The sequence below is a fragment of the Symphodus melops genome (genome assembly GCF_947650265.1).
Source record: "Symphodus melops genome assembly, chromosome: 2".
NCBI lineage: Eukaryota > Metazoa > Chordata > Actinopteri > Labriformes > Labridae > Symphodus > Symphodus melops.
This window is the reverse complement of record NC_136692.1, coordinates 18,375,051-18,400,769: the sequence shown is the minus strand read 5'-3', so window position 1 is coordinate 18,400,769 and position 25,719 is coordinate 18,375,051. Positions and strand designations below refer to the sequence as shown.

At 39.4% G+C, this 25,719-nt stretch overlaps 3 protein-coding genes across 7 annotated transcripts in view; 1 reads left to right on the top strand and 2 right to left on the bottom strand.

Annotated features, from left to right (window-relative positions):
• Window positions 1-100: 100 nt before the first annotated feature.
• LOC306819885 (scavenger receptor cysteine-rich type 1 protein M130-like) lies at window positions 101-8,889 on the bottom strand. Of its 2 annotated transcripts, none has more exons than XR_013778620.1 (9): window positions 8,496-8,889; window positions 7,443-7,730; window positions 6,233-6,523; window positions 4,591-4,911; window positions 3,292-3,612; window positions 2,490-2,786; window positions 1,230-1,550; window positions 494-1,120; window positions 101-299 (listed from the first exon to the last, which is right to left on the bottom strand). XR_013778620.1 is itself a non-coding variant. In XM_079337497.1 (9 exons), exons 1-9 carry the CDS (start codon window positions 8,764-8,766, stop codon window positions 274-276), a joined length of 2,460 nt encoding a protein of 819 aa, XP_079193623.1. In that variant the 5' UTR covers window positions 8,767-8,888; the 3' UTR covers window positions 103-273. The 2 variants fall into 2 exon arrangements, 1 of the variants encoding a protein (XP_079193623.1); XM_079337497.1 differs by having other exon boundaries at window positions 103-299; window positions 797-1,120; window positions 8,496-8,888.
• A 9,300-nt stretch (window positions 8,890-18,189) lies between these two features.
• LOC306820254 (fibrinogen-like protein 1) lies at window positions 18,190-23,792 on the top strand. The gene is made up of 7 exons (XM_079338052.1): window positions 18,190-18,402; window positions 20,525-20,693; window positions 21,261-21,420; window positions 21,589-21,686; window positions 21,769-21,857; window positions 22,772-22,995; window positions 23,103-23,792. The coding sequence occupies exons 1-7, from the start codon at window positions 18,343-18,345 to the stop codon at window positions 23,335-23,337; spliced, it is 1,035 nt and encodes a 344-aa protein (XP_079194178.1). The 5' UTR covers window positions 18,190-18,342; the 3' UTR covers window positions 23,338-23,792.
• The window catches only part of LOC306820252 (uncharacterized protein), a 71,766-nt gene continuing 69,825 nt past the window's right edge, over window positions 23,779-25,719 (bottom strand). For all 4 annotated transcript variants that reach the window (XM_079338048.1, XM_079338047.1, XM_079338050.1 and 1 more), the window contains one exon: window positions 23,779-25,215. In XM_079338048.1, the coding sequence (XP_079194174.1) occupies window positions 24,999-25,215 (217 nt within the window). In that variant the 3' untranslated portion in view covers window positions 23,779-24,998. The remainder of the gene's footprint in view (window positions 25,216-25,719) is intronic.

The following is a 25,719-nucleotide window of genomic DNA, read 5'->3' as shown; positions in this document are numbered from 1 at the left end:
TGAATAAAAAAAATACAAAAACTAGCACAAAAACCTTTTGAGTTATATTATACTCCACATTTAAAAACATGTTCCACATGAAAACAAACGATTACAGCTCTAAGTCCCATTTTAATAACAAACTTTTTTTTTTTTTTTTTTTTTAAATCCTAGCATGTGAAGATATAATTCACACAACCAGTAACACTGTACAGATTGTTTGCATCTTGCTGGCTTTTTCTCTGCACGGCACATTCAGGAATCACTCGGGTAATACTGTCCACCTTCATATCCTCAGTTGTCTGCTCCGCCTTGATGGCCTGAAGAGATACAGCAAAGAAAAGTTATGGTTATAAACAAAGAACCTGATTTAAGGCTGCAGCTATTTTAGCGCTCCAGGAACCCCAATCAGGCCAGACCGCTTTGTCACCTTGGAGAAAATAATATAATTTTTTCTCGTATATTGCATTGTATAGATAGTAGAAAGCTGCAATCTTAGCAAATTGTAACTTACTAGAGTTTTCTAAGCCATGATGACATCCTGGCGCTTCTTTAGGACTTGTGTAAGAGTAAAACATAAAGCAAGGCAGTAGAAACGGACACATTTTCCGGCTCTTTAAACAACAGAACCGTCTATTTAGTTATTCATCACCCTTCAACAAAAAGTTATTCCTGACCCCCCAGGCTAATAGAAAGGAAACAGATAATGTAACTAAACATTAACTTTACTTTAGAAAAACAAAAAGGCAGCATCTACTTATTATTGCAGTCTATGGTTGGTGTAAAACAACTTAAACTTGGGAGTTTAATGTCTGACCTGTGCAGACCAGCTCAACAGCAGAGGACGAAAACCACGGCAGAACAGCCCCACAGTCCAGCAGTGCAGACTCGGATCCATCACAGTCGGAGAAAAAACGTGCCGTTAATTGTTTTTTGGGAAGTTTAATATCTTTGGTTGAAATTGCAGAACCGCAGCCAAGCTGTCTGCACACCACAGACGCATGTTTCATGTCCCAAACTGTCGTCTCTGCGCTCAGGAGCAGAAACGAGTTCAAGTATGACACTAATAGTCTGCCGGCACAGGGCTCGCTGTCATCCTCTCTGAGCACGCCATCATCCAACTGTACACTGTGTAACTTATCTGAACAGGGATCAGCAGAAAACACAGGTTAGTACAGACAAATAACTATACTCAAATGAATCTGTAAATAAATGTGTTCATTATCCTTGTAATTTTTGTATTGATCTACCTTCCACATCAATGGAGAATCTCTGACTCTCAGATGAGAAGTTGTGATTGAAGACAAAGTTGTGATACACGCAGCTGTAGTTTCCTTGGTGAGCCTCATCTGCTGCTGGAAACATGAAGTGTGCAGAGTGATTGACAGCTGGTTGGGTGATGCTGTGAGTTTGGTTGAAGATGAGGCTGAAGTGGCCTCCAGGGTATTGTGGCGTCACAGAGCAGGTGAAGCTGAGGCTGTGGCCTTTGTAGATCATAACGCTTCGTGGCTGATCAGCTGATGGTTTACTCATCACAGAGAAAAAAGAAATGTTTGGTTGTAGAAGGATTTCTGTAGGAGGAAGATGCAGAGCTGATTAAAATACAGATTTTAAGTGCAAAAGATTCCACATCAAAGCGGGGCCTATTTTTTAGTGTCAACACCCACAAAACTCTTTAACAACAGAATGATGGTAGGATATTCCATTGTTGTGCAAAAGCTCACCCACTGTATATAGTTTTATAGTCACCTGAACGCCCCATTGTCATCAACAACGCCCCCCATCTGCACCTATCACTGACCTCTGACCCCTGTCTGTCTTGTCATCGTAGATGCCAATTTCTTTTTCTGTGAACCTTTATGTTGTTGTTGTTAATTTATACTCGTCACTGCTGTTGTTCTCTATGTCAAGTTTAATAACACATTTAGGCTAGACTGTAATATCGAGACGGTAATTTTCTCACTATTTCCGTTTGTTAAGTTTTTCCTTCTATTCTTTATATCGTGTCGCCGAAGTTTAATTGTTTTCAGTCGCCTCTGTGTAAGCTGGCACGCTCGTGTAGTAAGGGACCGTCCCTCAATTACTCAGCATCCCCTATGTGTGCACTTGGTTTTTTTATGTATAGTGCACAGATACAGTAATTCCTCCTTCAAAGTTTGGAGGATTCATTTCAATTTCTATAATTTTAAGCCATTTTTATTTAATACCTTATTACCAGTGTTTCTGTGTCATGTTTGTCGATTATTTATGCACATATTTAATGCTTGTTGTATTCTTTTTCTGTCATTCTAGAAACCACACATACACTTTCAGTCACCCTCAATCATTGTTAAGTGTGTGTGTGTGTGTCAGACTGTAATTCCTTGTTCTAACGCCATAACCTGTGGCGTCTGCATATTCTTAAAATCAACCTAAAGAGTTAAAACATTACTGAGGTCTCAAGAGTGGTGTCGGAGACCATTGCCTCTTTTATAATCGTATTTCAGCAGGTAGCCTCCTGTGTTTCTCACCTGAACAGACGACTTCAACAGTGGAAGAGGAAGGCCACTCCTTCACCGTCCCACAGTCTGTCAGAGCACGTTCAGAGCCGTCACAGTCTGAATAAAAGCGCCACACGAGCTCAGCGGTTTGGTCCACTTTATGAGTGGAAACAGCAGAGCCGCAGTCGAGCTGTCTGCACACCACAGCCGCCTCCTTCAGACTCCAAGTGTGACGGGGGCCCAGTGGCCTCCACTCCCCCTGATGCTCCAGCTCCAATCTACCTGCACACTGCGTCTCGTCATTCACCAGCCGGACATTGTTCATCTCTGTAAATCAATCAACAATCACAGGTGAGCAACACAGAGATACGAGGGTACTCCATTGGACTTCAAACTGAAAGACGATTTCACCTCACAGCTTTCAATCAATCCCCAGTAAAGTTCAGTGTCCAGTAAAAGGATCGTTTGTATCTCATGTGCTGTGCATAATTGTCTTGTGGCAACATTAATAACTTTTTTATAGGCCTATTCTGAATTCAATGATCTTATTTATTCAATTACTTATTTCACAATGACGACCTGCCAAAACTGGTGTAGCTGTTAAAGAAGAAGAGGCAAGAGGGTGAATGGATAAAATAAAGTAGTTGAAATAAATGAGATAAGTCTGAGTTCACAATTTAATTCCCATGCTCTCTTTATATGTAATAATCTTTTGATCTCGTCCTTAATATTCTCCTCCTGCACTTTCCAAATATTTGACAGATTGCTGTTCTTTTTTTTTCTTTTCATACAGCACTACATTGACTCCATGAAAATAAACTGGGCGGTTTACCTTCCACTTTGACGGTGACAAACTTCGGTTGTGAGAAAATGTCTGGACTCAAATTTAAGTTGTAATCGCATTGGTAGGTTCCTTGGTGTGCATGCTCCGCAGCAGGAAAGATGAAGACAGCTTCCTTGTCAATAGGTGACTGGATCCACTCGATGGGCTCTTGAATGTTATAACGAGATTTCAGGCGGATGGAGAGAATGCTGTAAGGAGAATCCACGATGCACGAGATGGCGAAGCGATGGCCCTTGAAAACCGTTGCCAGGTATTCAGACATGGATTTTTGCACAGTATGAATGTTGATGTATGGCGCTGGAGGAAGTTCTGAACAGAGGGAAAACAAGACAACTTAGATTCTTCGCAATTATGCATAAACACTATATCCATAACAGAAAACAGTATTTTACATAACATCAGATTTGTATAGGAGCTCAACAAACAGCTTAGATCTGTCTGGGACAAGAAGACTTTTTTTTTCTAATTACTCGTGTGCTACAGTGACATTGGCTATTGTCTGAACAAAAAATGTTCCTGTGTTGGGCACCTTCTAAAAACAAATTCAAGTGGCTAGACCTTTCTTCTGCACTTTCAAAGCACAATTCACCCCTCAAGATATGGCTACAAAAGTGGTCATGGAAACTGGTCATTCTCCTGGTTCAGTGCATCCTCCAGAGAACTGTCCATGTATCTGTTTCTGCAAAGACACACTTTAACTGTAAATAGTAACTTACACAGAGGTTTCACTTTTGCTTACGGCGTTATGAGGGCCAAGAAGATTTTTTAGTTTGCTGAATAACATCATTATGCAGATTAAAAAATAAATACAAATGTAAGCTTTGTCAGTTTTTCCCTCAAGAGGAGAAGAAAACAAAACGTTTGCTGGAATCGATGATTTCTGATGCATTTCTGGAAGTAAAGAAACCTAAACTGATTGCTTTCATCAAACAGCATCAAGCAGAGTTGTGGCTCAAGTCGAAACTTTTGATAGCACGGCTTGTTAGCTCTGTTAGCAAGAACCACTTCCACATTAAAATCCAGTGCCCCTGAGTGCAAACTAAAACTCTTTTGTAAAATATTTAAATAGGATAATATCCCCTATAAAACATCAAGTCAGAAACGGTATTTCATCCCAATAAAAAAAAAACTCTTCTCCAATGTCCTGCTTGACAGTTGATTTAGTTGCAAACGCACAATATCAAATAATCCCAATTATTTGTTTACATTTTTGTCTTATTTTATTTCTGCTATTTCACCAAAATAAAAATTACTAAAAAGATTTTAAAAAGAACCTTATTTATTTACCATGGCAGGTCACGTAGACTTCAGCACAATCTCGCAGCACCTCCTCTGTGGCGTTGATCGCCATAGAGGGACAATCCCTAAGATGCTTCTCTGTTCCTGAACAGTTAAACACCAGACTTCTGGCACAGTCTGAATTTTCTGAAAACATGTCAGAAGAAATCCCTGTGTTGTGTTCAGGGAAACCACACTGCAGGTCTCTACAGGTGACGAGTGCTGCCTCCGAGCTGAAGAAAGAATTACATACTGGAAACCACGACTGACCAGGCCTCACTCGTAATTTTCCTGAGCATCTGTTGGGTCCTTTCACAAGCATCGCATCCTCTGCGGAAACAGAGTAAGAGTAAATCAAGTGAATGACGTCTTTACTGTTCACAGTGCAGTTGTCAGTCAGTTCATCAAACATAATACATCACAGCCAACATTTGTGTTTTTATAACTAATGCACAGCGAGAGATTCAAGAGGAAAGTGAACACTCCCTCTGGGTGAATCTTATCCTGGTCTTCACTGAGTCGTTAATGGAAAGGTATGACATACTGTATGACAGCTGTTTTCTCTGTCACAGATGTTTACCTGTTTAGTGACGTGGAGGACAAAAACATTGTCACTGAATCCAGAGTTTTCAATCCCTCCTATGATCTGCCTAACAACAATGTAGAATGCTAAGGTGCTTGAAAGATGACAATGTGGACATCATTTTTGGAAACCATTTGAGAAATCAAGCTCCTCGGAATATATAAAGTATCTATCTATCTATCTATCTATCTATCTATCTATCTATCTATCTATCTATCTATCTATCTATCTATCTATCTATCTATCTATCTATCTATCTATCTATCTATCTATCTATCTATCTATCTATCTATCTATCTATCTATCTATCTATCTATCTATCTATCTATCTATCTATCTATCTATCTATCTATCTATCTATCTATCTATCTATCTATCTATCTATCTATCTATCTATCTATCTATCTATCTATCTATCTATCTATCTATAGGCCACCTTGCCAGTGACAATAGTTTCAGGAGTTTCTTCAAACTTAAGCTTATCAAGAGTCAGCCCAGAAACAGATGTTGGGGATCTGATCTTTCTTTGAATATGGAAAGAGTCAAGTAATGACTTGATAAAAAAAGACTGAAGTAAAACTCCCTCTCTTGGTTCTGATTTCACACCAATGGGTGGGCACTTCCTTCCGCTTGTTTCTGTCACTCAGATGCAGACATTTATTTCACTCAAACCCCTCCCTCTAACACCACATGGGTGAATATAGGCTGCCATGCCCCTGAAGGGATACTTAAACTAGGAGCATGACTACGGAGTGTTGTCATAAGAGAACAAATGAGAATAGTGCTAAATAGATTTTAAAAAAGAGCCTTTGTTTGTTTTGTAACAGCTCAATGTTGACTTTTTAACATCTCTATAGGGACGACTTGTCAGGAGGTTTCGGTACCATGGCTTAAAGTATAACCTACTGCATGGTTTTACCAAAAATCAGACCATCATTTGCTAAATGAATCATGCTTTATTTCAGAGGGATGGAAACCAATTAGGAATGATGAAACTGTAATAGTAGTAAATAAACTATCATAGAGTAAGTACAAAAGGATTGACACAGAGATACATTTTACCATTACCTTCACAAGTCACAGCCAGGACTAAGTTGGAACTAGTCCCCCTCCAGGACTTACAAAATGTGGATGACTGACTATCACAGTCAGTCATCCACACAGGTCGAGGCTCTGGAGAGTAGTTACTTGAGACTGAGATGAAACCTCCGCATCCCATCTTCCCACAAACCTCGGCAAAGTGTTCTGGTTTAAAGGAATTCCACCCATTCTCCAGAGGCCTCCACTCTGCAGCGTGCTTTCCCTCCAGTGTGCCTTGACAAAGATTCTCTCCTCCCACAAGTCTCAGATCTTTCCCTTCTGCACAGAGACAAGAGTGTGAACATATTCTATGCTGCTTCATGGAAACTTTCACAAAGTTTCAAAATGTCAGCAGGGTGTTAGCATTAAAAGCTGACAAATTTGGATGAAAGAAGTAAAATACATGACATCAACGTTGAGCTGTCAGGGCTTTCAATATCAAGAGTTTGTAGTTCTATTTGTGCAGATACCCATTTATTCTAAAAGCTGTGAAAGCTCATGTCTCAGCAGTATTATCTGCTACTGTAATATGTTAAGCTAAACTCTATACGTGTTAACTTTAACTGAAAGGATAAAGCTACATTTTATAAAAGCACCATTCACAAATGTCCAGTAACAAATCATTAAATGCCTACTAGGGGGAGGGGCAAAATTGACACAAACTGTTATCAACTTTAATTGAGTTGGTGGATGACTAAGCACGGGCAACCATTTAGATAGAGAGCTGGGGTACTGGATTGTTCTTAAATGATCAATGTATACATAGAAGCCCTACATGGAGCCCAAGAATGCAAACTTCATCAACTCAGCGTAGCCTCTAAGCCAGCTAAGGATAATATTGACTGGGCTCCAGCTGAGAATCCAAGATCAGCCCAACATATCTGTCCAATTATAACCCATTTGGCCCCAACTGGTCTCTTCATTTATAAATATTTTGTTAACAATTTAATAATAATTAATTATTGAATGGATATTAACGTGCTTGTCCTTGTTTTCATGGTTACCATGAATGCATAGGATGGATCCATGTGACATTTAGTGTTAAAGCGCTTTGAGTCATCAGAAGACTAGAAAGGCCCATTTCTAAAGACACTGATATTATTGTTGTACGCAGGCTTGGAGTAGGTTTGGTACAGAAGGGTTATACGTTTGCATTATGCTTTAAAAAGGGATAAAATGCTGATAAATTAATACATACCAGAACATGTTATTGCAGCAGCTTTTTTGCATTCCTTTTTCATGAAACTGACACAGTCCTCCAGACGGGACTCGTTGCCTTGACACTGGAACTGTTTTAATAAGGACGGGGTTCCTGTAAGTGGCAGCCCATGAAAGTAATCTGGAGGACCACATCCAAGCTCCCTGCAGAACAACTCTTGAGTCCCAGAGTCGAAGCTGTCCTCACACACTGAAACCCAACCCTGATCGGACTTTACCTCCACACTGCCTGAGCAGATCTCCGAATGCCCGACAAGCCTCGAAGACTCTGAAAACATAGAGAAAAATAAGTTGCTGTGTGTGTTGTGGGTTTATGTGTTCTTGCGCGTGGGTGTGAAATGTCTACGGATAAACAAATGGATGTTTATGTATAGTTTTCATTCTACTATATATTTTAAAAATTACATGTTCTACTTTTGGATATTTTCATGCCAGACTCGAACATTTTAAAATTAGTGTCAATGTTTTGAAAAAAAAAATGATGACTGAAAAAACTTAAAAAAAAACAAACAAAAAAAACAAACAAAATACAAACTCGTAAAGGCTCCAAACCTGTCTACAGATGTGGATGAAGGGTCAAGCTGCGGACAGCCCAGGGCGGATTAAACCCCTGCTTATCTTAAAAATAGTGATATCAAAGATATAGTTACAGACTTTAACTGATTGTGTATTTTAAAGTCAGACAGAGGCCACACGGTTTATCTTTTTTGCCCCTATTTCTTTTTTTTACCGCTGACCTCCACGACATTTAGACTGACATGTAACAGGGGCTGAAAAGTCCTGCCTTGAACTGGCAATGTAAAAAGGAGCTAAAAATATAGTACAAAGGCGAAGTGAGGGCACAGCTTTGTTGCAGACTCACAGTTAAAATGAATACTAACTTTTTCAGTATACTTACAGGTCTCTGAACGTTATAACAATTACATGATTTATATGATTTTGGGAAGGTAAAAAAAAACACATTTAAAATGGTTATTTAAAATGTGTCACATAAGAATACCAAATGATAATAAACACATTTGATTTGTTTTACCTGAGCAGATCACCTGCAGACTGTAGGTAGAGTTTTCTCTCTGCACATCTCCTTGTCTTCTGGGGCGTCTGCACTCCTTCAGGCTGGAGTCAGAGCTCTTGCACATGAAGTTAGCCTCCCATACGGGTTGTACTGTGTCGCTGTTGCTGTATGTGATTAAAACTGTAGAGCCACAACCCATCTGCTTGCATGCGATTTGTGCATACCAGAAACTGTTCTGTCTGCGTGTATTTATGATGTTCACAGCTCTCCACTCTCCCTGATACTTCATCTCCAGCCTGCCAGAGCATCGGCTGGCACCCTCCACCAGCCTGGCATCATTTTGTACTGAACAAAGACATTAAGGACAGTTTACTCATATACTGCATAGTCTTTAGAAACAATGCAATTTTAAGTGCTTTACAGGGTCAAAGACATACGGTACATAAAAAGAAAACCATTACGACCACATTTTACAATCTGAGATTTTAAGAATTGACGTTATGGGAATAAAGTTATATCACACAAATAAAACTTTAAGAGACTAAAAAGTTGTAATATTTTGAGGAAAAAAAGTATACTAGAAGAGAAGTGTATAATTAATTATGAAATGGTAATTTGTCCTGAATAAAGTCATAATTAACAAGAATAAAAATGTATAAGAACAGAGTTATACTTGTTGTAACATTATTGCAACAAAGTCTTAAAATTATAATAAGTCATTAGATGTCAGTTCCTAAAAATTGAGAGAAACACAAACACAAAAAGAATAAAGTCAGACAAGAATAAAGTTGTATGAGATTATGGGTATGGATATCTAGAAATAAAAGTTTAAATATTACAGGAATAAAGTTGTATGAATCGTACGTTATTTTTCAAGAATAAAGTCCTAATATCAGAAGCATACAGTTGTGATTTTAGACTTTGATACATTTCATTTCATGTCTTTATTCACACTGCCCTGATGACAGGAGAGTAACTACTCTGAAGTAGGAACTAAAAAATAGACTGGCACAGTAATGAGTCCTAAAACCCGGAAGTGAGCTAGCATTTTAGCGCCATGGGTTCCCAATTCTAATAGTCAATGGGGATTTTGAATGGGTTTGTGTTTAGGCGCCTGAAATAAGGTCTGTGATTAACACAAACTGAAGAGATGTGGACGTTTTGTTAGACGAGATAAACTATGTTAGCTCAGAACGCCACTTGTGAATTTGAAAGTTTTTACACATACTTCAGACGGCGGTTGCTAACAAGTAGTTTACTGCGACTACAGTGGTTGTCGGGGAGATTAAATGTAATCTCGCTGGGAACTCTCTACTTTCTCTACAGCCTCGTTTTTCAGTGCTTTTGAAAATAGTAGGTTCATAAACAACTTGTTAAGCTACTGTTTCTCTATCTTGTCAAAACAGCTGATTTGATCATGAAGCATAATAGTCGTGAAGTCAAACTCAACCTACAACGGAGTAGTTTGCTTATAGCATAACACTAGCTTTTTACTTCTCTCAGCTGCATTAACATTTCAATCTTCATATAAATGGTGTTCATCTGTAAAGGTTATCCAGCTGAACAAAACAGCTACGCATGATCCAAAATCCAATGCAGAAATCACATAGGAGAATTCTCGTAGGAACCACCGGCGTAGTTACTTCCGGGTTGGCCTACAAAAATACGTCATCACAATTCCAGTCTATGGAACTGAAATATTTCTTGCGGTAGGACTCAAAAAGGGGAAGGGTTCTAACAGTGAAAACACCTACTGATTCAAAGACACCTTTATATTGGTGACCCAATCTGTGGATTCACATTTCATTTCAGTGAAGCACAAGCAGAGCATAGCGGGAGCTCCACATGCACACACAGTCTGAAATGCACAAACATGCTGCAGCTCAGCTGATCTTTTGTTACTACTTCAGGAGCAACACAAGTTTGTGTTTGGAGTGCTTTTCATAATGAGTTCATGCATACCAATTTTTCCATTAATTTGAGGCTTTTATTTGTTTTTGATTTAACTTGTCTATAAGTTGTTCAATTCAATTCAAAATCATTTATTTCAAACCCTAAAACAGACAGACACAACTACAACAACAAGGTTTGAAAGGGGGATGGCTGAAGCAACGCTTATAGATTACCAACCCATTATAAATTGTAAATTAATGTTGAGTTTAATGTTTGCTTGAAATTATATTGCAAAATATTTTCAGTCTTGTTAAAAAGGAAGAGACAGGTTATTGCTTTGAAATTTTACATTGGTCGAATTGCACTCAAGTTTGTTTCGCTGCTATAATGGTATATAATGGTATAAAGGAGTCACTCATTTGCATACAAAATCGTCGTCAGCAGGCGACCAGTTATTTGAGAATTTCATTTTAATTCAATAATGTAGCATAGCAATCTTATCAAAAACATGATGTGCAAATTAGAGGCCTTTTTTATATACATCAAAAGACATAACTTTAAAAAAATAAAAATACCTCTGCTAGTTACGAACTGTGTCGGCAGTAAAATGTACTCACCGGCAGCCTGCTGTGACTGTTTGTCTTCTACTTGAAGAGTGAACATCTCAGTTATCAAGGCAACTACAACTAAAGACCATCTAATAAACAAACTGTGCTGGATATAAAACATTTTGACTTCTGCTCTAATGTCAGCCTACAGCCAAAACTTTGTCTAGTTTTAGTAGTGTGCTTGGCTTTCCTTGTTTGCTCAACCGTAGTAGATGTTCTGCAGCCTGTTCCCTCAGAAACTCCCCAGAGATTTTTTTTTTCCAGCAAAGAAAGAAAACACATGTGCCCCATACGTGAATGTGCCTAAGGCCATTATATTTATATTTTAGGCTCATGTCTAAAGCATAGAGGTTATTTCTAAGAACTTCCGAAAAATAGTCTACTGACAAACAAGTAGCCTATTGGCAAATGCGTTATGCTTGTTTTTGTCACGGTTTCTCTAAATAGGCATGAGGAGAAAGGAGCTCGAGTTCGAGACCCGGAGGAAAAATAAAAGCTCTTAGGCTTTGGTGATATTCCTCTTACTTACCAAAACATTTTGCATAGCAAAACCCGTCTGATAGCCTGTAACACGATGAAACTAGACCCTGAACCATACACAGGAGAGTTAATAAATAAGTAACACATTTGACAAATTTGACAATAGCGCTCCCAGAAGCTGACATGTTGACTTTACTTCGATAAATTCAGTGGAGGAAAATAAAGTTGACGCCCGAACAGGGACTTGAACCCTGGACCCTCAGATTAAAAGTCTGATGCTCTACCGACTGAGCTATCCGGGCTCTTCTGCTGTGCGAAGTATAATAACAATTTGAACACGTAGCATCTATATTTACGGTTTTATAAAACGTATTTCGTATAATCACTAAAGACACGTAACGTTGTTGGTGGCCAGGCACAATGCATGACTGTGTGTGAATGGATCACAATTCCCCCCTCCCATCAACAAAAGAAAACCACGCCATGTCAACCATTAGATATAAACTAAAAAGCTGTTTATCGTTGCAATTCTCCTGGGGTGTTTTATGATGACGACGGTAAAGTGGTTAATTACGATAATAATTATAGAAAAACACATTTATGTTTCCATACATTTTGGTCTTTGGTCAGTTGAAAACAAAGTTTGCGCACAACAAGGATAGAACTTCCGGTTTGTTTTTTGTTTTTCGCGATAAAAGATATCAGCCCCAGCAGATCCACCAACAACACCCTGCAAGCAAAATGTTTTGAAGCATCAAAACCTCCTGATTTTAACAGTTGAATCACAGAACCACTGACCAAGTTATTGTAGCTCCATGATCCCTTTACCATTAAGTTAAATAAATAAATAAATAAGAATGTTTTGCTAAGGGTTTCAATTGCTTACATATTCATAGCATGAACAGGTTTTTTCTCCTTGTTAACTGTTTTTTTTTTTGCACCAAATAAGACAAATTCCTTGCATTTGTAAATGTATTTGGCAATAGAAAAAACACCACGATTATGATTCTTTATTTAGGCTTCTAACTATTTCACACCATAGATTAGAAGATACCTCTAAGAGCAGTATGAAGCCATTCAATGACAGCCAAAGTTAAGGAAACGAGTCCAAAGAATTTAGGTAACTGAGTCCCGACGTCAAACTGTAATTAGGACGCTAGAGGGCGCCAAATGACCATTTAAGATCTTAATGTAGTCTTATCCTTACAGTGTCGGCGCCGGTTCGAATCCAACCTGAATGTCTCTCCGTCTCTCTTCCATATGTTGTCTCCCTGTAGTTACAGTCTATGTAGTTTTCCATTTCAGAGAAACAAAACATGGTCAACAATTAAAAAAGATTTTGGACAATGTTGACGCGTTCACAGTTTCGCACTTTTAATTTGAAGGCAGGCAAAGAGGAAGTCGTTCCGGAGTCGTTAGATTTCTGAGTTTTTGACTAAACTGATAACACGGCCGTCTTTAAAGGCAAGTGAAAGAGACAAAGATAAGGAACACCGTAAAGTAGGGAAACGACAACAATCCACAGTAACACAAATAAGTTATTCGAGTACTTTGAAACTTTTTAAATCGACTTTATATAGTTTAATCGCCGAAGTGTGCAACAGGTGGCTCCGTGGCGCAATGGATAGCGCATTGGACTTCTAGTCAAACACTTGAGAAGTGATTCAAAGGTTGTGGGTTCGAGTCCCACCGGAGTCGCATTTTTTGTCCACATTAGTGGTTTCTGTAAAACAACTTCACCAGATTCTAGCTGATTACATTATAATTTTGAAAAGTACAGAACAATTACAGTACTAATCACACAAATTATGTACGAATAAACTAAATCAGTATCACAGTGTAAAATCCAGGCAAGGCCACACACAATGCAATTATTTTTGTGCATACGTTGGAATGTAATGCTGCTGGCCACACTGTACCGTGCTTAACCTTCAACAGGGGACATTTTTGTCCATGTGATCAAATTGTACCTCTTCATCTGGTTATAATTTTGTCTGTTATTGCTTATTTCACCATTTTTTGTAAGAGTCTCTCTCATTTTTTTCACTTTTTGACCACAAAATAATTCCAACTTTCTTGTAATGAGGGGGTATTATGCTTTTGCAGTTTTCTCACGAGGGTGTAAAGTTTTTTTCAATTTTTGACCATAAAGAAAATTAAACTTTTTGATAAGGGGGGGCCATAATGGTGTTATGTTTGCCCCCACGTGTTTGTTTTTTTTTGACTGACCAATCAGATCATTTGATCATGGAGCTCCCGGAGCTGATCGAGAGGGGGAGGACACTTCATTCTGACGGCAGATGAGGTGATGATTGTGATAGGCAAAATGATGCTAACTCCGCCCCTTTTACGTGAATGCGCTCTTGGTATCCCTGGGTTGATGGATCAGGTTGATAACCCGCTTTGTAGGACTAATAATCATGATCTTGGATGTCAGAGTTTGTTAAACCAGATAACCCAAAGAGACCCTGGATATGTTGAACTCCCTTCATAGTACAAGTCCCAGGAACATCCGACATAAGACAAGACAAGACCAAAGACAACGAACCGACAACATGAGGGAAGGAAAACTGAGATTAAATAGACAGGTGAGAATAGTTACACAGGTGAGGACAATCAATACTGGAGGGAAACTCAGGACTAAAGACAACAGTCAGATATACAAAGTAAAGCATAGAACGCTAAAGAAACACAAAGAACTGAAGAACGTAACAAACCACGGAGAAGATGTTACAAAATAAAACAGGAAACACTAAAGACTAACAAATAAACAATCAACAGATTAACACTACACTAGGAAACATTAAAACACACAAGAAACAATTAACACTAGGAAACATTAACACAGAAACATTCGGGAAAAAATGAAAACTAAAACAAAATGAAATACAAAACAAAACCAGGCAACAACCATGACAGGTACTAGCAGAGGCACTTTTGTCACTCCTCGCTGTGGTTCTCCCTCAGCTGCTTCACCAAGCGAGACGGGCTGTTTCCCAGGGTCCTCTCCCGCTGGAAGTGGATGACCCAGATGTCACAAACATATTTTTATGAAAAGATAGAGATGAATAGATTGCTGTCATAATTAGATGACAAATTTAAGTATAGCATCATACAATGATAAGGGCATTTAACCAAAGAGAAATTATGTCACAAGCAAAAATAAAAAGCTAATTCATAGCTCGAGTTTCACCATACAATCCTTTGCAGACTTACAAGCAAAATTTAAGTTGGGCTTTAAAGCCGCACCATGGAACCCGCCAAACCGTGGTTTGTAAACTGAAAGAAAAGAAATGTAATCTTACAGGTTGCATGATAATATTAATTCTGTAAACCATGGAAGTCAGTAGTAGACAGTAGCATCATAAACAGAATGAAGATTTACCATAGCCATATTCAAAGCAGGCCTTTTAGGACTCTGCCCAGGTCCAGCTAATGCTAATAAAAAGAAGGATGAAGCAGTGGTGCTTGACCAGTGCTAATATTTGAACGTAATTTGAAGAAAACAACACAACAATTTTATGTTAGTTCAAAAATACTTTCTTATAATGGAAACCAAAGCAACATGTCTTGACCTTTGAGTCATGACCGAAAGAACAAGATCCCGGATACAAGCGGCCGAAATGGGCTTCCTCCGTAGAGTGGCTGGGCTACACTTAGAGATACGGTGAGGAGCTCAGTCACCAGAGAGGAGCTCGGAGTAGAGCCACTACTCTTTCTCATGGAGAGGAGTCAGTTGAGGGGGTTTGGGCATCTGTTCTGGACGCCTCCCTAGGGAGGCCTCAAGGTAGACCCAGGACCCACTGAAGAGACGATGTCTCTCAGCTGGCTTGGGACCGCCTTGGGGTACCACCTGAAGAGCTGGAGGAAGTGTCTGGGGCGAGGGAAGTCTGGGCGTCTCTGCTTAAGCCTGGTTCACACAGCAGGATAATTACGCCGATTTTGGCCCCGATTCTCCCCTTCCGATAATCTTAAAGACGCCCCGATCATCATAAAATAATCTTATAAGATCATCCTGCCGTGTGTGGTGTGTTCAGACCGTTCACGTCTGGTCGGAAGAATGTCGGGACCGCTCCGATCTCAAATCGAGGATATTCAACATGTTGGATTTTTTTGGCCCGATCTCTCATCATGTGTGGTGTCCCCCGAGGAGAAAACAAGCACGAGCCTGTTTAATGTGACGCGTAGCCAATCAGAAAGCGAGGTGACGTAGTAGTACAGCTCATGCTCCCGTTGTCTCCGCTCCTTTGACCGACGCCTCTTTTTAAAACGTATTTTTCACATAAAAACAGCACAAACGATCCCTATTACATCCTCTTCGTCCGTTTGCGAGATTTCCCGTCTGATCGGGGGATGTTCGCGAGTGAAATCGGTTGGTGTGTGGTGTGTTGATGTTGCCGTGTGGCAGCATACCACACACTGTACGACCGAAACTGTAAAACCTACGATTATTTATCGCCATGTGTGTGGTCTCTAAAGTTTGGGAAATAGGCCGACAATTTTAAAATCCTGCCGTGTGAACCAGCCTTTAGACTGCTGCCCCTGCGACCCGGCCATAGATTTAGGTAGCCTGCCGCGAAACCGCTTTTTGCACGGCCTATTTAAAAAAAAAACACGGCCTTGAAATTATTGCACGGCTTGACCTAGGCCGTGCAAATATCTACATTTAATAGACGTGCTTACTACACAAGTTTCTGTACGGTGCGCTAAATATCTGATTAGGCTACATTCTAATTCTGGCAAAGAATATGTTTGCCGAATACCGGTACTGAAAAGCTTAAACCCGATCCCGTTTACGTTTCTACAGCCAACCGTGCCCTATTTGGTAGACGGCGTGTCAGCCAGATGATGATAGCCGCTATGTAAATAGCATCACATGATAGCATCTAACTGCTAACAGCTAACCGCTAACTAATAAATTCAACAAAGGAGAAAAACGCTACATAAACAAAACCAACGAAGAAGACATCCAGCAGTTCATCCACTTTGTCATTGGCATGTGACTGTTTATTACAAGAAATCAATCAAGCTTTGTTTCAGAGAAGGCTGTGAGCGGCGAGGAGAAATACAGACGTAAACAATCAACTGTGTTACTGTCAATGGTTTAAACACGGCAGAGTTTTGTTTACCGACGTAACACGGGAAGTGACGATTTTTTTCAACCAATCAACGGACTGCAGGGTTTAGCTCCACCTTTTCGGGTCAGCGCCACATTCGAAAATGCTGACAGATGATTGACTTATCAAGGTCTAGGGATCTATTATTACTGGATGACACATGTAATATTATGAATTTATTTGTTTGTTGTTGGTTTTTTAAAGAAAGTGCAGAGAGAAGCAGTGGGCCAACAAAGGGGTTAGACAACATGAACCAAGTGAGTTGCAGTCAAATGATGAAGGGGTGTGTCAGGGCAGGGGCTGTACAGTAACTCAACATTATGAAGCTTGGGAAAACTAAAATGTGTAACAATGCATCTTATTGAACAGAATGCACCATTTAGAGACTTATTCAGTTTTCTTCAAAACCAGTGTGTTAGGGAGCACATAACCTCCGCTCCGCCGTGCCTTCGTGAGTGACACTGAAAAAAAATTGCACCCCTGTATTTTTTATTGCACCCCGTTTTCCCATTTCTGCCTAAATCACTGGACCCAGCCCCAGATAAGCAGTAGAAAATGGATGGATGGATGGCTTGCGATCTTTTACCCTGTAAATATTCAGCCAAACTAACCACAATGAATGATCAAACTATGGAAAACAATACCTTATGGGTGACAATAATTTCATTTAAGGCAGCTTACCTTTAGAGATAAAGTCCCATTGTTGATCTTTGCAACGAGTGAATCTATGGGCAGGGTGCCAAAACGAGCTCCAAGCTTCTGATTGGCTCAGAGCAAAAGATGCAATGCCAGCCAAGCAATTGGCTAACATTTTTGAGGAAAGATGAGAGCGGTGCGGCGCAATTGAAGGCTCAGAAACAGTCGGACCGCTGTCTCTCACCGAGTAGTAAAAAGTCTCACTTCATGTCATTAAGGAGGCAATGGGAAGGACTGTATTTAAAAGGACATATTATACTAATTTTTTTCACCTTTACAAAAAACGGTCTCCCGGGGGTCTAAATGAAACATCTGTGTTGTGCTTTGGTTCAAAAATAACATGAATCAAGCACCAGAGGTTTATGATCCTGTATAAACCAGCGCTCTGAGTGCTCCATGTTGGTGTGTTTGTCTCTTTAAATGCAATGAGTCTCCCCTGAGTTTTCCACTCCTCTGTAGAGATTGTTTGATGAAATTATGAATTAATTAAATGTTGGACTACAATTTTGCATTTACTAATTTCTTTAATTCTTTGTGTTTATTCCTTTACTCATTGTCTAAAAACAAAACATACAGAAACTTATTAGAAATTCAGAAATTGATTTGTCTTAATAGTTAAAAAGATAAAACTTGTATTTCTAATTATATTTGCCATTCCTTTAATCATTATGCACCTGTTTTTGTTTGGAGACTTTTTGCAGGGCCACATTTTTGGGGGGAATTTGGCATACAGGTTTGTGAATGGATAGATCAATTTACATCAAACAGCTCTAACTTTATACCGTACATAAGCTCATTATTATACTGATAACGAAGTCATTGCTTTAGGATTATTTTATGATTCCAACCTGCCTTGGCTCTTGTGAATCTGTTCTCCAGCCACTAGATGGAGACGACTTTATAAAGCCAGTCAGTTCACAGTGGGCTCATTTCTAGCCATGAGAACGCAGCAGAGAGAAAAATCAGCAGACTACCCTACAACTTCAAATATTTAGTCAGGCCAAGCAGACAAAAGAAGTGGGATTGGAACTTCGCAGACTCAGTTTGATTCAGTCACTCTGCAGAGCTCTGATGATGGGAATGATGAGGACATTGGTGGCCCTTCTGCTCCACCTGGCTGCCTCCCTGGCGGTAAGATGTTCAAAATAATTGTCTTTTTATCCTTATAAGTGATAAAGCTGTGTCATTCATTATTTCATGCATGTGGTTTTTGGATTACGTGTGCATGTTTTGAGGCAGATCTGATCTCAAAAGAGGCTATTTGAAAGGGGTTTTAAGCTTTGTGAAACTGTTTTCCTTCTCTTGCTTGTCAAATTTCCAACTGTGTACAAAACAAAATCTTGTTAACACAACAAAGCCAAACCAACATATCCTCACATTGAATAAGTTAATAAGTTAAATATTTGTTGTTTTTGTGACTTATTCAACCTTTTTTGATCAGCTATACTTTGCAGCTCAATTTTTTTCTGAAACAATTTGTCTGGCAAAGAATTTTTTCCAATAATAACTTTTCATATGAACATGAGAAACTTTGTTTCTGGAATAAAACACGCTGCTGTTCATCTTTTAGAATGTTGTTTTTAAATTAGTTGTAACTCAAGTGCCAAGTAGTTTCTTGAGGATGTTTCTATATAAGAATTTAAGAGAAAAAAAGTCATATTGCTCAGCATCATCAATTTATTAGAAAAAATTCTAACCTTTTGGTCCCTCTGAACTGTGTGTGTGTGTGAACACATTTGACAGAGGTTCAGAGGGATCAAAAAGTCGCAACTACATGTTAGGATAAAGGATTTTAGTCATTAAAATTATGAATAAAAAGCAGAAAGCATGTATTCTGTCATGTTCAGATTTAAGAGTCAAGGCCAACCAGGACTCTTACATCTAAATGTGAAAAAGCAGCTTTGGCTTTATCTTGACCCTACTTTTGGTTTGAGAGTGCTTGAAAACAGACAGGGGAGGCTTAGCACCCAAGAGATGCAAGGATGTGAGCAAACACAGCTAACAAAGACAGAGAAATTAATTATTATTAATCATCATTTCAGTCTGTTTTCATAATACAGGACAAGAACAAACTTAGGTTTGCACAGCAACAGTACGTTTATATATATTATCTCATAAATAAGTCTTATATGGTGCACCTTGAGTAAAATGTTTTTTCATATTGAGTTCTATCATATTTAAAGACTGTCTGCATCACTAATGGCTCTATCCTGTGAAATCCTTTAGACTCACCTTTCAAGTAGAGATGTCTCCCTCTCACTCCCTGTGCTCCTCTGCCCTGACTCCTACGTGTCAATGGGCTGGTGGAATGATTAATATTAATATAAGTGTATATTTATCGTTATAATTATTGTTAATATCCAGTGATGATAATCATAGTGAATGAGCTCAGCTCCTGTTTTAGGTGTGCATCCGTGCATAAAGTGAGAAACACAGCAATTTTGACTAACTAGCGAGCTAAGTAGCAGAATTGTTTTAGAGCTAGAAACTACGTGACACGCGCACACTGTGCAAGCTAGGTTTTTATTTGTCAAACAGGGAGCACTTGGTTCATTACATGGGACTTCCTGCTGTTAGCTGGGGGGCTGCAGCTATTTAGTAACTAATTATTTCTAACAGCAGAGAAGAATACTTACTTTCTTGAAAAACTTTCTTATATCCATTCTGCATTCACGTCCTTCTACTAGCGCTGTTCTATTACAGTCTGTGTTGTAGTCGCTCTGAAACTTCATCTGAAACAAACAAACACACACGCTGCACGAGTGCAAGCTAGGTCGCAGGGAAAACGCGGACTGGATTTTCAGTCATGTGGGCGGTCTCTATATGAACAAGTGGAATGGATCGGATAAACCTCTCTACCTTACGCGATGAAGTGAAGGGAAACTGACAGATTCTTATCATATTTAAGTAAATAATGACAGGTTATATGATAATTTATTTAAGCTCATATTCTGGCCACTTTATATTGAATTTGTCAGCACGTTTTATTAAAAGAAAAAAAAAAAAAATATATATATATATATATATATATATATTTATTTTTTAATAAAAATACCAAATTATTTAGGGGGGCTTAAAAACATTTTAGGCCTAACGACGCCACTGTTGGCTGATAAAGAAAGATTAAACTCATAAGTTGTGGTCTCTTAACATCAAACATACTGAAGGATAGATAGGTCTGATGCTCAATGCTTCTAAATGTCCCATGTACATCTCTGTGTTACCAATTTTGTCTTTATTTCTTTCTTTCTAGGCCCCGGTGCCATGTGAAGAGAAAGTGGTCCGACTGGAAGCTGAGATCCTGGAACTGAGGGAGGTGATCAACGACAAGCATCGCTACATCCTGGAGCTCCACCACAGCCAGGCCCAGCAGCTGGAGCACATACCCAACTCACACCTGGGATCTGACAACCTCTACAGAGGTAGAGCCAACTGACCAGGAAATAGTACATCATACCCAAACAGCAGTTTGATCAATTAGGAACAAACTGATTAACTTAGTCTTGATGACTAATGGATGGAAAGATCGATTTGTGTTTTCAAAAAGGTATTTTGCTTAGTAATCTTTCTGTTATTTTGTCAAAACTGAGAAAAATAGTCGCAGTAAGTCAGTGGCCTAAACCAAAACATTTGGTGGTTTAGTTGAATAACTGCCTTCAAGGATTAATTTGCAGCAAATATTTTCTGTTTTGCTGCAAGTTAAGAACCACATTTAAAAAGAATTCTGGGCCAATATCACCATGAGTTTCAGGGGAAGAAAATAAATCAATTCCACTCATATCCATGACTTATTTGGGCGGGACTCCTGTTCTCCACTGACCTTTTATTAATCAACTTGTCAGTGGTCAGCAGTTCAAGCTGCCTGTTGATGCTTCAGGTAAAAAAAACAAATCCCATGAAGAATCTTACAGATAGCTTGTGTTTCTTTGTTTCTTCTTTTGACCTGAACCGGCTGATGTACCTGAGTATCTCTGTGTTGTTGTGTTCAGACTGCTCCGAGTTGTTCGCAGATGGTAATGTGGCTAGCGGCCTGTATGTGATCCGTCCAGATGGCTCTCCCACCGCTCTGAGCGTCTACTGTGACATGAACAATGGAGGAGGGTGGACGGTCTTCCAGAGAAGGAGAGATGGCACGGAGAACTTTGACAGGTGTGTGCATGAAATTCAAACACACGTTAAAATGCATATTACCCTGATGCATGTGATGTGTAATCAGCACATTTCCCTGTGTGTGTGTGTGTGTGTGTGTGTGTGTGTGTGTGTGTGTGTGTGTGTGTGTGTGTGTGTGTGTGTGTGTGTGTGTGTGTGTGTGTGTAGGGCATGGATGGAGTACAAGCATGGCTTTGGTGATGTCTATACTCCTGATGGAGAATTCTGGCTGGGCAATGAAGCTCTGCACTATCTCACCTCACAAGGTGTGTGTCCCTGTGTGTGTTTCTCATTTTCATACGTTAAAGGGTGGTTATAAGTCTGTGTGTGTAACTCTGCACCTTGTAGGAAACTCCGACCTGCGTATCGACATGGAAGACTTTGAGGGGAATCAGCGCTTTGCAGAATACAAAAACTTCAAAATTGATGAGGAAAAGGTAAATATGAGACGGTGAAAAGAAAACATCACATAATGTGTGGAGTCATTCAGACTGCAGCCTGACCTCCAGCTGACTCACTATGATACATGTATAACATTTAATACTTTCTGTGACTGCTTCATATACAATTAGTTAATGTAAGCTTCTCTCACATAAATATAAACACATTGATGTTTCTAGAAAACTACTGTGTTCAAGGTTTTACATCAATGTATGGGTTTTCCTGTATTGAATTTATGATAAACTTGTGAATGATTCATGTTTGATGGATTTTTTATTTGGCATTTCTTTCTGGGTTTAGGTATTTTTTCTAAGAAGTAATGGCCCAAAAAAACAGACTCCTTTAATTAGATTTATGATTTTGAATATTTGCAGAAATTTCTCATGCCTAACTAATTTTATACATTGTTGTAAAAGTAAATTCTCCAGATATAAGTGCATTTGTTTGTCTTTCTATAGTCCATTTCTCTCCTTTTCTATCCTTTTAATAACAGCTCAGCATCCTTCCTGTCACCTTCTTCCCTGATATCGTTAACTCGCCCCCTTTTCATTTCCCAAAACAGCCAGGTTCTTATTTAGACTATGCATGTTCTTTGTGTTTATGCAATTTACTATGATAATAGCAAGGACATCTGGCTCCAGGCCCAACAGGTGCTCTCTATGTCTTCTTCTTCTGTTCAGACGTCTGTCTCACCCTGTCCTTTTCTCTTTATCATCTCTCCGTCTTTCCTTTTCTCGTGTCGCAGTTGCACTGTTCTAATGAGAACCAAACCTCAGCAGATGTGAATTAAGCAGGTGAAGCGTGTGAAAGGACACTGTGAAAAGAAGAAACATATACACGTTTAAACAAAGCAAAGCTCTTTTGTAAATTGACAGATTTTAAATGGTTTTACTCTCTCGTTGATTTAAAGGACCAGTACCAGTTACATCTCGGGGAGTACACTGGGACTGCTGGGAATGCCCTGGCTGACATGAACGGGCCCCATACTGCAGAGAAGCAATGGACCGGTCCAGACTTTGGATCAAATGGGGTCAAATTCAGCACCTTTGACCACATGAATGATGCTGCTGGTGATGCTGAGAATGAGGATGTCAGATGTATCAGACACAGCAAGTCGGGCTGGTGGTTCAGCAGGTAATGGACTAAATACAGGAGCATTTATAGATAAAAACAAATTACATAAATATGTATGGCTACATGTAGCTAAGATTTTTCTTCCTTCACTGATTTCCTGCCCACAGGTGTGATTCGGGCAACCTGAACGGTCATTACTACAATGGACCGTACAAAGCGATGGCTGATGACGGGGTGGTGTGGTACACCTGGCACGGTTGGTGGTACTCCATCAAATCTGTCGTTATGATGGTGCGAGCTGCTGACCTCGAGAATCCACCGCCGGTCATTGCCTCATTACCTGGGGAACTTGACTCTGGTAAAGCAGGAGGTAATGAAGTTGATCTTCCTCAAGCCCAGTAGGCTAATAACAAGTGAGGAGGCAAGAGTCTCCTACTTTTTGTTTGTGTTTATATTCGTTAACATTTTTTACTTTTATTCTGCTTTAATTTTCTTTCCACGGCTCCATTTTGACTATTGACACTATTTTTTGTCTTAATAACTAAAAGGGGACAAACCTTTTGGAATGGCTTTAGTAGATAGATTTCTTTTGTCTGCAGCTTCAAAACCTGCTGTAACAGCTTCAATGTTAACTTTGAAAATGTGCCTGATTAAGGGACTACGACTACAAATTCTTGTTTTACAAGGACAGGCTCAGATGTTGTAAGTTAGGTTTTAAATAAGAAATACTGCCATGGCATAAACTTTATAAAACATTCTAACCCAACTCTTTCCTGTAATTCTTCTGTATGGATCTTAGAACTATTCTGTACCATTGCATTTCACTGAAGTAATAAAACAATGTTTCATTAATCATATTTTATACTGTATTTATTCTGTGTCCAAAGTAAAGCAGAACATGGTACACTGAGGCAATACGGGTACATCTGAGGTTTCCAGGATGAACACCAGACACACACAGTTTTAGATTTAGTCAAACCGGAGTCTTGGTTTGAGGGAGATTTCTCTGTGGAAGTGCCCACTGATGATTTAATAAGTGACCCAAAGCAAAGACGGATAAATAAATGATCAGTCATTGGTTCAACTTTGTCTTATTTCTCTTTGGGCACAAGGCGTTTTCAGAGGATGTGTGGGGTTGTATCTCTATACTACATGAGACGGATTTAAGAGCCGAAGAAGGGGGAGGAACACTTAAATAAACTGCATATTTGGCTCTGAGAAGGTGTGTGTGAGAGTCTGCACTGGCCTGCTCAGATTTAACATCCAAGGGTGATTACATTCCACGAAGTAGATTAAGGTAGAGGTTGTGAGGAGCTCGCAGGAGGAACAGGCATCCATCGGATCTAAGGTTCATGTCAATAATTCAGGAAAGTTCCTCGGATCAACACACTTAATATTTGTTCTCGTTTCCTCCAACATCAAGTCCATTTGCTTCATCCAGAGATACAAAGCAGATGCATGATTGAGCCTCGCTCTTTGGGGAGAAAAAACTTCCTCTTTAAAAGAAGAAAAAAGGCAAAAAAAAAAAAAAAGAAATCCACGCTAATCCAGCAAAAGTTCCCTTCTTTTTGCCTTACGATTCACTAAACCCAAACAACTCAGAGTCTGTTTCTACAAACGCCTCAAATCCAAGGTTTGTTCTCACCCTGAGCCTTAAAAAAGAGGCTATAATGAGATCAGGATCGGCTGAGCTTTAACTTTACAACATAACAAACCAAAATAAAATGTTTCAGGATAGTCATAACGAGAGTGAGGCGATATGTACAGACCCTGAGATGTGCCTGTTGTTTAGGTTCTCTTCAGAAAAAGAAGAAAAGTTTGTAGGAGAACAGGCTCTTGATGGAGAGCAAGGCTATTCCCACACTCACACTTAAGTGCATCGGTGCCACTGCAATGTCTTTTAGACTTAGACTTTTCACTTTCAAAATAAGAGTCTTTTATATAATTTTTTCTATATTACAAGTTCAACATCCAACAACAGACGGAAGTCTTCCTCCGTTCATTGAGAAGAGTCAGGAGGTCAACGAGCAGAAGAGTGGGATGCTGTTTGTCATTTGTTGGGGTTATCTCGGTGATACGGGTGCAGCTGTGGGAAAGGAAGCTGAGTTCCGTGGTGAGCCGAAGGGTGAGGTGGGTGACAGACGGCGGCTGGGACTGGCGAGGAGGTCCCCGTTGTGCAGTTTCCACAGTAGCTCCTCGTTCTCCATGGACAGACGTTTGTTGACCTTGGACTCCTTCTGCAGCGTCTGCTGGAGGATGGCCTGCTCTGTGGATAGCTGCCTGCAGGGGGCAACAGAAAGCTGTTACAGAGAGCTGCAGGGAGACGCACTGCCGAATGACTAAGGGAGTCAGTCACTGAGCAAAGTTTGAAAAATGAGAACCGACTGTGGATATGAAGTCAGCCAATGAATTAATTAGTACAAGTTCTTATTGTCATGTCATCTTGAAGTATTTTTAAATGTCTACTCCCTTCAAGTTATGCTGAAACTGTTTTCAAAAAGGTTGCTATCAATAATAAACTTCAGCTATGGTCCAACAGAATTTTACATGCATATTCATATATTTCCATGTTTTCACTTGTAAAATGATTGATAAAGCTACTTCTAGTAGGTGTATTTCAATGACATGGTCGTTAAAAATCCCTCATCTCATCAGAATAAATATTAGAGTGTATGTACTCAAGAGGAAAAAAAGATGTAAATGCATATTTGAAAGGGCTAGCAATGCAATAATGTCATTAAGCAACCGCACAAATATGAGGAACTTTAAATTCAAAAACATACA